General features: G+C 33.0%; 2 protein-coding genes across 3 annotated transcripts; one reads left to right on the top strand and one right to left on the bottom strand.

The window, feature by feature from the left end:
- Positions 1–453: 453 nt before the first annotated feature.
- LOC106339647 lies at positions 454–3,849 on the bottom strand. 2 transcript variants are annotated; one of them, XM_013778491.1, is made up of 3 exons: positions 3,713–3,849; positions 1,052–1,118; positions 454–961 (listed from the first exon to the last, which is right to left on the bottom strand). In XM_013778491.1, the coding sequence occupies exons 1-3, from the start codon at positions 3,797–3,799 to the stop codon at positions 711–713; spliced, it is 405 nt and encodes a 134-aa protein (XP_013633945.1). In that variant the 5' UTR covers positions 3,800–3,849; the 3' UTR covers positions 454–710. The 2 variants fall into 2 exon arrangements, with proteins under 2 accessions (XP_013633945.1, XP_013633944.1); XM_013778490.1 differs by lacking the exon at positions 3,713–3,849 and adding an exon at positions 1,713–1,854.
- Positions 3,850–6,477: 2,628 nt separating this feature from the next.
- LOC106336700 (probable LRR receptor-like serine/threonine-protein kinase At3g47570) lies at positions 6,478–9,848 on the top strand. The gene is made up of 2 exons (XM_013775616.1): positions 6,478–9,227; positions 9,319–9,848. The coding sequence occupies exons 1-2, from the start codon at positions 6,512–6,514 to the stop codon at positions 9,684–9,686; spliced, it is 3,084 nt and encodes a 1,027-aa protein (XP_013631070.1). The 5' UTR covers positions 6,478–6,511; the 3' UTR covers positions 9,687–9,848.
- The last annotated feature ends 4,414 nt before the right edge of the window (positions 9,849–14,262 follow it).

The following is a 14,262-nucleotide window of genomic DNA, read 5'->3' as shown; positions in this document are numbered from 1 at the left end:
TGTATTGATTTGAGTCTCGACATGACGTTCTTGAAACAGTTGCCAAAGTTGCACAGAATCCTAGCCAAGTGTGCGCTTTAAATGTGATGTTTTGCTTTATGAGTTAACAAGTTATCGAACTTTGTGTCTGTGTGGTTGTGACTTGCGGCCAAAGCGGAGGAGAAGTCCAAAAGAAGGACGGACCCACGGGCGGAAGAAGATTTGGATTCTTTGTGTGTTGGATAATGGTTTAGTGAGCCCAAGTCACTACCTGCCACACACTCTATTAACTGCAACCAAATTAAAACGTCTCTTTCTTGCAAAGTTTAAATAAATGTTTTAAGTATCGTTTAAGTTCCTAGTAAGATCTTAATCTTGTTTAGTTTCTCCGCTCTAAAGATTCATCTCCTGACATTGCAAGATGAGAAAACGTGTTATGATTTGAACCAGTACTGAATCACGCCTTCGAACACATCACACAATGCCATAAACTTTGGTTTCACAACCTGAACTATAGATCAATATCAGTTGCATTACCGCTGTTCATACGCAAGTTCATCACAACATTAAAGAAACACATACAAACAACAAAAGATGGGAGCACAGAGAGAGGAACAAAGGGAGAGACCTCGAGATTTGTCTTCTGTAAAGACTTAAACCTCTTATCTCTCTCCGTATATAATAATAAGATACGTGGGAGTAATGCTCAGAGAAAGAAAAAAAGAAGAAGACTACGCTGACTTTGTGTAAATACGAATCCCAACAGCCAAACCGAGAATGGCAAGGGGAACGAGGAACTGGAGGATCTTGATAATGAACTCAGAGGTCTTGTCTTGATTGTAGCGAGGCTGCTTAGGAGGAGTGTATTTGGTTTTCTTTGGGATTGTTGTTGGATCAATCTCTCCTACGCAGTACTGTTCCATCATCTCTCTCGCGCTCTCGCTATGACCCACGTCCTCAAAATCATCCGTTGCATCCTTACCTTTTTAGAGTAGAAGAATAACAATGGTCATCATGCTATGTAATCAATCATCAAAGCTGGGAGCATGGAGATGGTTGTTTTGATACAGACCTGTTGAAGACAAGAGAACTTCATCCCCACCAGGATGGTCTTCAAGGAACTTGGTCACATCATACACCTGCGTTTACTTACAAACATTTGAATTAGGATATGAAGCCAACTGAAACTCAGTTATCAAATTTGGGAACTTTGAAGATTTCATGTTAAATCAAGATGATTAAAACAAGAGAAGATCCACATCACCATACTTATGATTCCAATGGAGCCACATAGAGGAAATTCATTAAGTTCTTGTAACTAGAATGATCACAATCAATGAGAAAAGATGAAATAAGTGAGACTCAAGAGTCAAGAAAGGGTTAACAAGTTAATTACAAAACCAAAACGATGGGACAACTACTAGTCGAACACGTGTCACTTGTCACCTATTCAATCTCAACAGAGAGCGGTCTAAGCTAAGAAGAGCTACTTCGACATTTCTTCATCTTCAATTCAAAACCAGATAAAACAGATCACAACTAAGAACTGAATCCTTAAACATATGTGCAAATGATTACAACTGTTTCCACTATACCCATCTAAAGATTTGATCCAATCAAGCATAAAAAAAACATCACTCAGACTTAGAAAGTCTCACACTTTACAAGCTTAATCACATGCATGAGATCCCAAGTTTCAGAGCTGAGAATAAGGAGAAAGAAAAAAAAAAAACCTTTCCATTGATGACGATCCAGCAGTCATGAGCTTGATTGTGCTCTGAGACTTGTGAAAGAGTAAAGATCTTTGCTTCGTCCCCCATTGTCTTTGCTACAATAATCCCCCACCAATACCTGACACTTGAAATTTAAAGGTGAAAACTTTATAACTGAGTGAGAGTTGTTGAGATAGGACCGGTTTCAGAAATCCAGTTTGGTTTGGTTCGTTTTATTTCATGAATCGGTTTGTGAGTGTATGTAGGTTTGAAAACCGGTTTGGTTAAATTGGGTTGTGAATTTGTTCTCAGATACTACGTAACTAACTCTTACTCTGCTCTTTTGGTATCCATTTGGCCGATATTTGGAAACACAGGTACCCCTGTTAAACCGATTGGTTCATTGGTTTGGTATAATTGCTATTCCCGGTCGGGTTGGTGGATTAGGTGGGCAATGCAAATGTTGCGGTTGTGATCCAATTTGGCCTTTTTTCATTCAAGATCGGTAGATGAATTGATGTTCAATAAATTCAAATATATTAGAATTCTTTGAAGTCTAATTCCCAAAATAACATTAACCAAAGATAAAAATAAAATTATTTTAAATCATAAACCTTTACACTAATTATACTTTTAAATATTAAATTCTAAATTATAGTCATTAAACTTAAATTAAAATATAAAATATTTAAAAAACTAATGATAATTAAGGCTATTTTGTAAAACAAATTCTCTTGTATATTATTTTGGAAAAAAAAGTATTCTTATATTATCTTAAAATAGTTTTCTTCTTAAAAAACTTAAAGATTTTATATTCTATTGGAACAAACTTTGTTTATTTTCTTAAATCATATTACCATTTTTTACAAACCCATATAAAAAGTGCAAATCTAATAAATAATATTATTTTAGTTTTTATCACAAAATTAACATTCAAAAAAAAAAAAAAATTCAAAACGGATTTACCATTCATTTCAAAACGGATTTACCATTCAATAAAATCACTAAGTTCTAGATTTTTTTTGTAACACATCACTAAGTTCTAGATACTAACTCTAATCTCATCCCTAAATACTAAATCATAAACTCTAATCACAGAAAATAAACCCACATATAAATATATTTATTTTCTTACCATTTAATGAATGATGTTTTGGTAATTTTTTTCTCTTATGTACTATTTTTGAACAAAACTGACTTAGTGTTATTCAAAAACACCTAAAAAAATGTGAAAAAGAAAACCTTCATTCCAAATAAAAGGAAAATTGTATATATGAATATTTTCCTTTTCCACAGATAATTGTTTTCTAAGGATTTCATTTTGTGTATATATGAACTTTTATGTCAAAGAAAATTAGATTGACATGACATTGTCTAGCAATTAGTATAGATTATATGTCATTATATTTCCCTTTAAAATCTAAACGAGATAAACAACCAATATGGATAATTATAGGTGTAATTTGTAAAGCTTAAATTATTAGGGGTTTATAACTTAATTTATACAAATGAATAGACCAAAATGTAATTTATCTATACATTTAAGAATTTTTTTAATTTACTGACTTGTTGGGTAAGTCTATTAATATTCGATAAAAAGATTTAGGGAGGAGTAAGTGGCGGTAAGAGTCTGTATTCCGAAGGAGGTGCTTTGTATGCGTTTGGCCTTATTCATGCGAACCATGGCGAGAGCATCAAACAATTTCTCCGTGATAACTTACGACACTGATCGATTGTATTACTATTAGCTTCAAAACAATTTCACATAACCATTACTAATCTTAAATTAAAATATTCATTTTAACTTCAAAAAAATATATTTTTTTTCTTAATATTTCCACTATACCCATCTAAAGATTTGATCCAATCAAGCATAAAAAAGACATCACTCAGACTTAGAAATTCTTACACTTCAAAAGCTTAATCACATGCAAATACTAAGACAGCCACAAAAAAAAGGAGGATTCAAGCATGAGATCTCTAGTTTCAGAGCTGAGAATCAGGAGAAAGAAAAAAAAAACCTTTCCATTGATGACGATCCAGCAGTCATGAGCTTGATTGTGCTCTGAGACTTGTGAAAGAGTAAAGATCTTTGCTTCGTCCCCCATTGTCTTTGCTACAATAATCCCCCACCAATACCTGACACTTGAGATTTAAAGGTGAAAACTTTTTAACTTGAGTGAGTTGTTGAGATAGGACCGGTTCAAGAAATCCGGCTTGGTTTGGTTCGTTTTATTCATAAGGGAATTGGTTTGTGAGTGTATGTAGGTTTGAAAACCGGTTTAGTTACATTGGATTGTGAATTTGTTCTCAGTTGCTACGCACTAACTCCTACTCTGCTGTTTTGGTATACATGTGACTGATATTTGGAAACACATTTACCACTGTTGAACCAATAAGTTCATTGGTTTGGTATAATTGCTTTCCCCGGTCGGGTCGATGGGGTAGCTGGGCAGCGCAAATGTTGCGGTTGTGCTCAAATTTTGCCTTTTTCATTCAAGATCGGTAGGTGAATGATGTTCAATAAATTCAAATATATTATAGTTCTTTGAAAGTCAAATTCCCAAAATAACATTAACTAAAGATTAAAATAACAACTATTTTCTATTTTAAACCCTAAACATTTACAATAATTTTATTTCTTAAATACTAAACTCTAAATTTTAGTCATCAAAACTTAAAACTCAAATATAATTTTTATTCTATAATTTTTTTCTCTTACATACTATTTTGAGCAAAAAGTATTTTAGTATAATTTTAAGATAGTTTTCTTCTTTTAAAACTTAGGAAAATTTGATCACGTATACATAACACACACCAAAATAAAATTTATACCCATAACAACTAACATGCTATGATATTTATATAATAATTATATCTTCTTATTGTTATTTTTTTTATTCTTAAGAAAATATAAGTATATATATGAGATTTATGCTTGGTTTAAGTTGACATCAAATAATTTTTATAATTAAAAATTAATAAAATAAGTATATATCATATATTAAAGCAAATAAATTACATATATTTTATTAAAACATGTTGAAATAGTTAAAACAAAATTAAGTAATATTTCAGATAATTTTCTATTTAATATAAAATACAATAAAATAAAATAATATAATTATGTAGTTTTAAATACACTAAAATAAAAATGTTAAAATATTACTTATCAAAAATGTTAAAATTCATTGATATTATAAATTAGATTTTGTTTAAAAATTATATGTTCTTTAAGTGCGGATCATAATCTAGATTCTTATTAAAACATAAACATTGTATTGGACTCAATTTTTTATAAGAACTAAATGCACCTCTATAATATAAAGTTAACCCACCCAAAATCATTAAGGGGGTGTATTCAATATAACATTTGAGGTGATTTGACTTTTAATGAAATTTTAGATGATTTTAATAAGTTGCAGAGATTTATGTGATTTTTGTTAAACCATTCTAGAATATAACCTAAAACCAAAAGATTTGAGTTTTAATTTTTTTAACTAAGAAACTCCACCCAAACACCCTAAAATCACCTGAAAACTTTAAAACTCCACAACTTAAAATATTTTCAATAACAGTGGGTTGTAGAGTACTCTACGAAATGTTAAGTTCAATAACAATGAATTTTAAATGAGTTTTTAAAATTCATGTTTGAATAACAGTGGATTTGTCATTTTAATATAAATCACCTAAAACTCTCAGTTGAATACAGCCCCCTAAGACTCCCTTCTTTATACTATCGATTGTTTAATAACTAACTCTCTTCTTTATACAACATTAGGACTCCCTTAATACTATCGATGGTTTAGTAAATATTTGGTCCAAAAATTCTATATCGTTTGAATATTGAATTGTATTATGCTTTTCCAAAAAAAACGACCATCCATTCATGTTTGACCAGTTCACCTTGTTCTTCTCGTGCAGATTATTGGGTTTACCAGTTCGATTCAGCTCTGGATCAGGTATAAAAACTGAATAAAATTAAAGACACGTATATAAATGTTTTAATAATATAAATATGTAAATTGAATTAAAAAAATAGTACTTATTAGCAACTAACATTTTTATCAAAATTAAATTCGCACTTTAAATTAATCGCATATCAAAATCTAGTATATTGTTAAATCAGGCTATAAGATTGCTAGAAATGTTAGGTACAAAGAAAGCAGGGTGGGATGCACAGTATATAATATTCATGCGTTCCATTCCCTTGCTTGGAACGTATAATGCATCTCAGAAGATAGTCTTCTTGTAGGGCAGAAGACGACTTAACCACTTGATAATAATTATTGGGTATCATCAACTAACAGTGTAAAAAACTGTTTTGACAACATCATATAATAAATCCAAACTCTTTATTGCTGGAAAGTCACGTGGGTGCCTGCTGCTTGTCGAATTTTTAGACTATAGTTTTATATTCAAAACCCCTCTTTCGGAATGAGAAGGGAACACTTCAAAACAGTATTAGCTGTTTGTAAGGCTAATTGGCCAGTACACATCAAATCAAAATAATGCTTTCAACATGATATAACGTGGAAAAAAAAGTTTTGCTCATGCATTCTATATTCCTTTGCCGGGAAGGTAAATGCATCTCATAAGATAAATCTTCTTGTAGGGCACATAACGACTAACCCACTTGACAATATTTACTGGGTATCTCATTAAATTAACGTGGAAAAAGATGTTTCGATCAACATCATATAATAAAAATGTGGGGTACCTGCTGCTTGTGGAATTTTTATACTATAGTTTTATATTTAAAAACCCCTCTTTTGGAGAACAAGAAGGCAACACTTTTATCTTTTGAAGGTTGTATAATCATGAAGCTGTTTCTTTTACTTGCGTTCAACATTCTCATCTTATTCCGAATTTTGGATGCGAGGTTTTCTTATCATGAAGCCTCTAAGGTTGATGGTAACGCTAATAGAAAAGCTTTACTAGTGTTCAAGTCTCAAGTTTCTGCCAACAATAGACTAGCCTTGGTCTCGTGGAATGACTCAACTCCGGTCTGCCAATGGAAAGGTGTTACATGTGGCGGCAAACATAAAAGAGTTACAGGTTTAGACCTGGGAGGGTTAGAACTTGGTGGGATCATCTCGCCTGCTATCGGTAATCTTTCTTTCCTCAGATCTCTTAATCTTGGAGAGAACTCTTTTAGTGGTACCATCCCAAAAGAGGTGGGAATGTTGTCTAGGCTTCAAGAGTTGAATATGAGTTATAACAATCTCAGAGGAGTGATTCCAACAAGCCTGTCTAACTGCTCTAGATTGGTGACACTTGTTTTAACATCAAACAATCTTGTAAACGGTTTACCTTCAGAGCTAGGATCGTTGTCAAGCCTTGAAAGTTTGTTTCTTAGTAAGAACAATCTTTCAGGGAGGTTTCCAACGTCTTTAGGAAACCTAACATCACTCGAACAACTATCCATTGCATATAATAATATGGAGGGAGAGGTTCCGAAAACAATAGGTAGATTGACCCGGTTGATAAATCTCCAAATCTCAGTTAATAATCTCTCAGGCGTTTTCCCACCAGCAATTTACAACTTATCCTCGCTTGGGTATTTGTCCATTGTTAGCAATCATTTCTCGGGTAGTGTAAGGCCTGATTTTGGATATACGCTTGCAACACTTAGAGAGTTGCGATTGGGGGGGAACTCTTTCTCAGGAGATCTTCCAAAAACAATATCCAATATCTCGACCCTTAAACTGCTAGAGGTTTCACAAAACCAATTCACAGGAAGTATCCCAGTTGGTTTTGGAACATTACAAAATATTCAGTATCTGGGGCTTAGTCAAAACTCTTTTGGAGGAAACAGCCTAGGGGGAGACCTTGAATTTCTCAAGTCTTTGGTCAACTGCACTAAGCTGCAAATGTTGGATGTTGGTTACAATAGACTTGGAGGGGAACTTCCAATCCATATAGGTAACCTTTCTAAAGATCTAACAAGTATATTCCTTGGAGGAAATCTCATATCTGGCGGCATTCCTCATGAGATTGGGAATCTCATAAACCTGCAATCACTTGCCATGGAGAGAAATCTGCTGACAGGGAGAATACCGGCGTCTCTCGGTAAGATTTCAGGATTGATTTTTTTGGGACTGAGCTCAAATAGAATGTCAGGAGAGATACCAAGTGATCTCGGAAACATCACTCGGTTAGAGAGACTCCATTTATTCCAAAATAATTTTGAAGGAAGCATTCCTCCTAGTCTTGGAAACTGCCGTTTCCTGTTATTCCTTTGGATTGGATACAACAGGTTAAACGGGACTATACCTCAAGAAATCATGCAGTTGGAGTCTCTTGTTCAATTGTTTGTGAATATAAATCTTCTGACCGGTCCTTTTCCTAAAGACGTTTCAAGGTTAAAACAAGTTGTTCAGCTATCTGTTGCAGACAATAGATTGTCTGGAAACATCCCAGAGACAATAGGAAATTGTCTCTACATGGAAAACCTTTACCTGGGAGGAAATGCATTTGATGGAGCTATTCCAGATATCAGAAACTTGAGAGGACTTACGCTCTTTAACTTATCAAACAACAATTTTTCAGGCAACATACCTGAATATCTCGCCAACTTTTCCTCGTTGGAGAGTTTAGATCTCTCTGGTAACAACTTTCAGGGAGCGGTTCCGAGAAAAGGAGTGTTCCAGCATCCCAAAAAGTTTTCGGTATCTGGTAATAGAAATCTTTGTGGAGGAATCCCTGAACTCAAGTTAAAGCCATGCCCTCGAAACGTCCTAGTATCAAGGACGACGAGAAGACATTCATCAAACAAGAAGAAAATTTTCATCGGTGTTGGTGTTGGTGTTGGTGTAGTAGCTTCTCTTCTGTTGTTGGCTCTAAGTTTGCTTATGAAAAGGAAGAAGAAAAACACCAACCACTTGATGATGTCGAATCCTCCAATATTAGACCCTTTCTATGAAAGGGTAAGCTACGAGGAACTTCGAGCTGCGACGAATGAGTTCTCCTCCAGCAACTTGATTGGTTCAGGAAACTTCGGCTCTGTTTTTAGAGGGTTGCTTGGTCCGGAGCAGTCTAAAGCTGTTGCGGTTAAAGTTCTAAATCTTCAGACGCGGGGCGCAGCCAAGAGCTTTATGGCGGAATGTGAAGCCTTGAAAGGTATAAGGCATCGAAACCTCGTGAAACTTGTGACTTGTTGTTCAAGCATTGATTTCAAAGGAAATGAATTCAAAGCTCTAGTGTACGAGTTTATGCCCAACGGCAACCTAGACACGTGGCTGCACCACCACCAAGTGGATGTCGAAGAAGGCTCTTTAAATCATACAAGACCGCTGAAGCTATCTGAACGACTTAACATAGCCATAGATGTGGCTTCTGTTTTGGATTATATCCATTCCCATTGCCATGACCCTGTAGCTCATTGTGATCTAAAGCCAAGCAATGTTCTCCTAGACAATGATCTAACAGCCCATGTAAGTGACTTTGGTCTTGCTCGGATCATCGACCAAGACTCCTTCATCAACCAAGTTAGCTCCACCGGTGTTAGAGGAACCATCGGCTATGCAGCACCAGGTAACAAAAAAGTATTTGTGAATATTGAATCATCTTATCTTTCTAGTTTGTTCTTTTAATTATCATAACATTTCTTTTCATAATTGTGAAGAATATGGAATGGGAGGCAAACCATCGAGGGAAGGGGATTTGTACAGCTTTGGGGTTCTTTTGCTGGAGATGTTCACTGGAAAGCGTCCGACGGATGAACTTTTTGTGGAAGGTTTTACTCTCCGTAGCTATACCGAGTCCGCATTGGCCGCGGAACATGTCCTTGAGATAGCTGACACATTGATTCTCAGCGGTGAAATTCATAACAAGAACATGAGTAGTATTCCTGAATGTTTGAAGATGGTTTTAAACGTGGGAATAAGTTGTTGTGAACAATCTCCCACAGATCGGATGACAATGGCTCAAGCTTTGCCTGAATTAGTCTCACTCCGAGAGAGGTTCCTCGGAACCAATATGAGGAAAATCTAGACGCTCCACTGTGGTGATCTCTTACAAAATTTGCACGTTTCCTTAGAGACATATATAAAATAAGATTACAATACACGAATCTATTGTGGAAATTTTAGTAGTTGATGTATGTGTACTGCTTTGTAATTTGATTTTTAATTTTGTGAGTGGCTAAAACTGATCTTCTGCATGAAAATCATTTTTTTTTTATAACATTTGCTTTATACGAAAGTTTTACTAATTTGAATTTTTTTATAAAAAAATATAGTTTCATTAATTTTTACTTTAATAGTTTATATTATGTAAAATATATTTTTGGAAAAACAAATTTGCATTATGTGCAATGATTACAACTGTTTCCACTATACCCATCTAAAGATTTGATCCAATCAAGCATAAAAAAGACATCACTCAGACTTAGAAATTCTTACACTTCAAAAGCTTAATCACATGCAAATACCAAGACAGACACAAAAAAAAGGAGGATTCAAGCATGAGATCTCTAGTTTCAGAGCTGAGAATCAGGAGAAAGAAAAAAAAAACCTTTCCATTGATGACGATCCAGCAGTCATGAGCTTGATTGTGCTCTGAGACTTGTGAAAGAGTAAAGATCTTTGCTTCGTCCCCCATTGTCTTTGCTACAATAATCCCCCACCAATACCTGACACTTGAGATTTAAAGGTGAAAACTTTATAACTGAGTGAGAGTTGTTGAGATAGGACCGGTTTCAGAAATCCAGTTTGGTTTGGTTCGTTTTATTCATTATAGGGGAATCGGTTTGTGAGTGTATGTAGGTTTGAAAACCGGTTTGGTTAAATTGGGTTGTGAATTTGTTCTCAGATACTACGTAACTAACTCTTACTCGGCCTCGTAGACCGAGTTTTTGTTTCATCTTAATATTTGCTAGGGTAACTGTAGTTGTGAATTTTACGTTTTGAGTTGTTTTTCAAATTTTTTTTATTGTTATAGGGTTAAAGTTGTGATGATGAATTGTGTATGCATTGTTCTTCACTGTGTTAGTAATGTGATTGATATAATTCGTGGTGTTGTTTGCTGTATCAATGAGACTTATTGTTTGTTTGTCTTTTTAATTTGTTTCATGTACTATTAAGAGTACATAAATTATATTAAAGTTGTTGAGAGTACCTTTTGTTTCTGGATATTTTTTCTCCAGTTTAGTTGTGTAAGTTTTGCGTATTAAATAATAATTTTTATTATGTTTATTATGTTTGTTATATGTTTCTTTTTTATTTTTAAACTTGTTGCTCTTACCGGACCTTTAAAACAAATACACGAAGGCTTGTAGAAATAACTATAAAATGAGTGACAGTTCTGAGTATTTGGGTCTTAATGGATTTTAAACGAATTTATGTATTTCTCATAAGAAGACAATAACATTGACCTGCTGACATTGGACATGTAAGCTGTTTTTATAAGACAAGAGGAGTGAGCAGGTGGAGATGTTATTGTCGTCTTTGTGTCTGTCGGGATTTTATCTTGTATCTTCTGGTTTGATTGTGTTTGTTTCTCTTTTATTTGATGGGTAATATGTAAACAAAAATCATTGTTAGTTGTATTTATCAGAGTACGTAATTTACTCTGCTTTTTTGTTTAGGTAATTTCACAGATGTCGTCTTTGTCTTCTTCTTTGCGAAAGTAAGTTTGTAAATTGTTAAATAGTTGGCCATGTAGTTTGTATTTGTTTAGCTGACTCGATGTATGTGTCGTTGAGTTTTAGTTGAGGTGATTGATTTGGTATATTTGTTTTGAAGTTTATTTCTAAGATTAGACAAAAAAGAGAGGTGATCATTAATGATTTGTCTTTTTTGGAATTCTAGTTTTTGGTGTTTTGATTGTTTGAGATGTTGTGGTTTATTTTAAACTGTAAAATAAAGGTTTGTATAAAATTAGTTTGATAAGTAAGGGAGATAAATAGACGGCCACATATTTTGGGTAGGAAATATTTTTTGATGATGATGTTACCATAATATAGATAATAATATAAAGGGAATCGTGTGTTGATTGTTTCTTACGGATCAATGAGGAGACAGATAACGACTCATGTTGTTTCTTTGGTAAGGTCAGAGCCCTGAACAGAACGGATTTGCCCAACCACATCTGCGAGTTTAAATATCAATTATGACATCGAAACATAATATAAACCCATATGCAATATGATAATATGCCTGGGAATTCTAGGTTTGTGTTAGCAATCACTTGGAAATTGTCGAACAATCTAATTATGACTGGAGATTGATCTTAGGAGCATCCGTGATGACTTCATCAATAATGGTTGTTGAGATGAATCGAATGAGAAATGAATGATCAGTTATCTTGTACATGCTTGAGCACCTATCAACCTCAAAACGATCGACTTACACAATGGAACAGACTTTCAAAGATGGCATGTAATGATTAGCACGTCCGGCAGGAATAAACTCATGAATCACAGAATCTGCAAATAATATTATTCAACAAAGAATCAGGAAATCAATTAAAAACAATCTATATTATTTTCCTTCCCTAGGCCCGGCCCACAGAGAAAGCCGAAGAAGCAAGAGGTTCCGACCTTCATAAATATATATTAGTTTCGGTCATCAATGTACAAACTATCCTTTAGTTTAGTGGTATAAATGTTGGTGTTTAAATCTCAATTACCCGAGTTCGAATCATAGTCTTGACATTTTTTCACACTTTTTAAAAGTGAGACCCATAAAACGCTGACGTGGCGCGGTGAGGAGAGAACAAAAACTCAATCATTATAATATAGATAGATTTGGCCGATATTTGGAAACACAGGTACCCCTGTTAAACCGATTGGTTCATTGGTTTGGTATAATTGCTATTCCCGGTCGGGTTGGTGGATGGGCAATGCAAATGTTGCGGTTGTGATCCAATTTGGCCTTTTTTCATTCAAGATCGGTAGATGAATTGATGTTCAATAAATTCAAATATATTAGAATTCTTTGAAGTCTAATTCCCAAAATAACATTAACCAAAGATAAAAATAAAATTATTTTAAATCATAAACCTTTACACTAATTATACTTTTAAATATTAAATTCTAAATTATAGTCATTAAACTTAAATTAAAATATAAAATATTTAAAAAACTAATGATAATTAAGGCTATTTTGTAAAACAAATTCTCTTGTATACTATTTTGGAAAAAAAAGTATTCTTATATTATCTTAAAATAGTTTTCTTCTTAAAAAACTTAAAGATTTTATATTCTATTGGAACAAACTTTGTTTATTTTCTTAAATCATATTACCATTTTTTACAAACCCATATAAAAAGTGAAAATATAATAAATAATATTATTTTAGTTTTTATCACAAAATTAACATTTAAAAAAAAAGAAATTTTCAAAACGGATTTACCATTCAATAAAATCACTAAGTTCTAGATTTTTTTTGTAACACATCACTAAGTTCGAGATACTAACGCTAATCTCAGCCCTAAATACTAAATCATAAACTCTAATCACAGAAAATAAACCCACATATAAATATATTTATTTTCTTACCATTTAATGAATGATGTTTTGGTAATTTTTTTCTCTTATGTACTATTTTTGAACAAAACTGACTTAGTGTTATTCAAAAGCACCTCAAAAAATGTAAAAAAGAAAAAATTCATTCCAAATAAAAGGAAAATTGTATATATGAATATTTCCCTTTTCCACAGATAATTGTTTTCTAAGGGTTTCATTTTGTGTATATATGAACTTTTATGTCAAAGAAAATTAGATTGACATGACATTGTCTAGCAATTAGTATAGATTATATGTCATTATATTTCCCTTTAAAATCTAAACGAGATAAACAACCAATATGGATAATTATAGGTGTAATTTGTAAAGCTTAAATTATTAGGGGTTTATAACTTAATTTATACAAATGAATAGACCAAAATGTAATTTATCTATACATTTAAGAAAGTTTTTAATTATTTACTGACTTGTTGGGTAAGTCTATTAATATTCGATAAAAATATTTAGGGAGGAGTAAGTGGCGGTAAGAGTTCGTATTCCGAAGGAGGTGCTTTGTATGCGTTTGGCCTTATTCATGCGAACCATGGCGAGAGCATCAAACAATTTCTCCGTGATAGCTTACGACACTGATCGATTGTATTACTATTAGCTTCAAAACAATTTCACATAACCATTACTAATCTTAAATTAAAATATTCATTTTAACTTCAAAAAAATATATTTTTTTTCTTAATATTTCTAGCAACCAATCTCTTCCTCTTAACCATAAGCAAGTCCCACAAACCTTATTATCTTCTCTTGTCACTCTTTCTTCTCTCATTTTTTCTTCTTAATTCATTTCTCTTATTTGGTTTTCCTCTTTATTATATCAACCAATCTTTTCATCAACTAAGAATTCTTTTCAATTTAAATTATCTTTTTGTTTTTCACTATTATTCTTTATTTTTAGGTTGAATCTTATATATTTTGCATGATTTGATAATTTACTTTCAATTATAATAATTGTTAGTTTATGATGAATCATTTAATAACCCAAGTATTTGCCAATATAATGAGTTTGTTTACGAAGTTTGAATATTATTATAGGCTGAATCGTAAAAT

Source organism: Brassica oleracea, chromosome C4 (genome assembly GCF_000695525.1).
Source record: "Brassica oleracea var. oleracea cultivar TO1000 chromosome C4, BOL, whole genome shotgun sequence".
In the NCBI taxonomy this organism is placed as follows: domain Eukaryota; kingdom Viridiplantae; phylum Streptophyta; class Magnoliopsida; order Brassicales; family Brassicaceae; genus Brassica; species Brassica oleracea.
This window is presented reverse-complemented; position numbering and strand designations above follow the sequence as displayed.

Excerpts from the sequence above, each read along its gene's own strand:
- LOC106336700 (XM_013775616.1), top strand. The coding sequence starts at position 6,512 with ATGAAGCTGTTTCTTTTACTTGCGTTCAACATTCTCATCTTATTCCGA. Across the intron at positions 9,228-9,318 it reads CATCGGCTATGCAGCACCAG|AATATGGAATGGGAGGCAAA; the intron begins GTAACAAAAAAG and ends ATAATTGTGAAG.
- LOC106339647 (XM_013778491.1), bottom strand. The coding sequence starts at position 3,799 with ATGGGGGACGAAGCAAAGATCTTTACTCTTTCACAAGTCTCAGAGCAC. Across the intron at positions 1,119-3,712 it reads GGATCGTCATCAATGGAAAG|GTGTATGATGTGACCAAGTT; the intron begins GTTTTTTTTTTC and ends AAGTAAACGCAG. Across the intron at positions 962-1,051 it reads AGTTCTCTTGTCTTCAACAG|GTAAGGATGCAACGGATGAT; the intron begins GTCTGTATCAAA and ends TACTCTAAAAAG.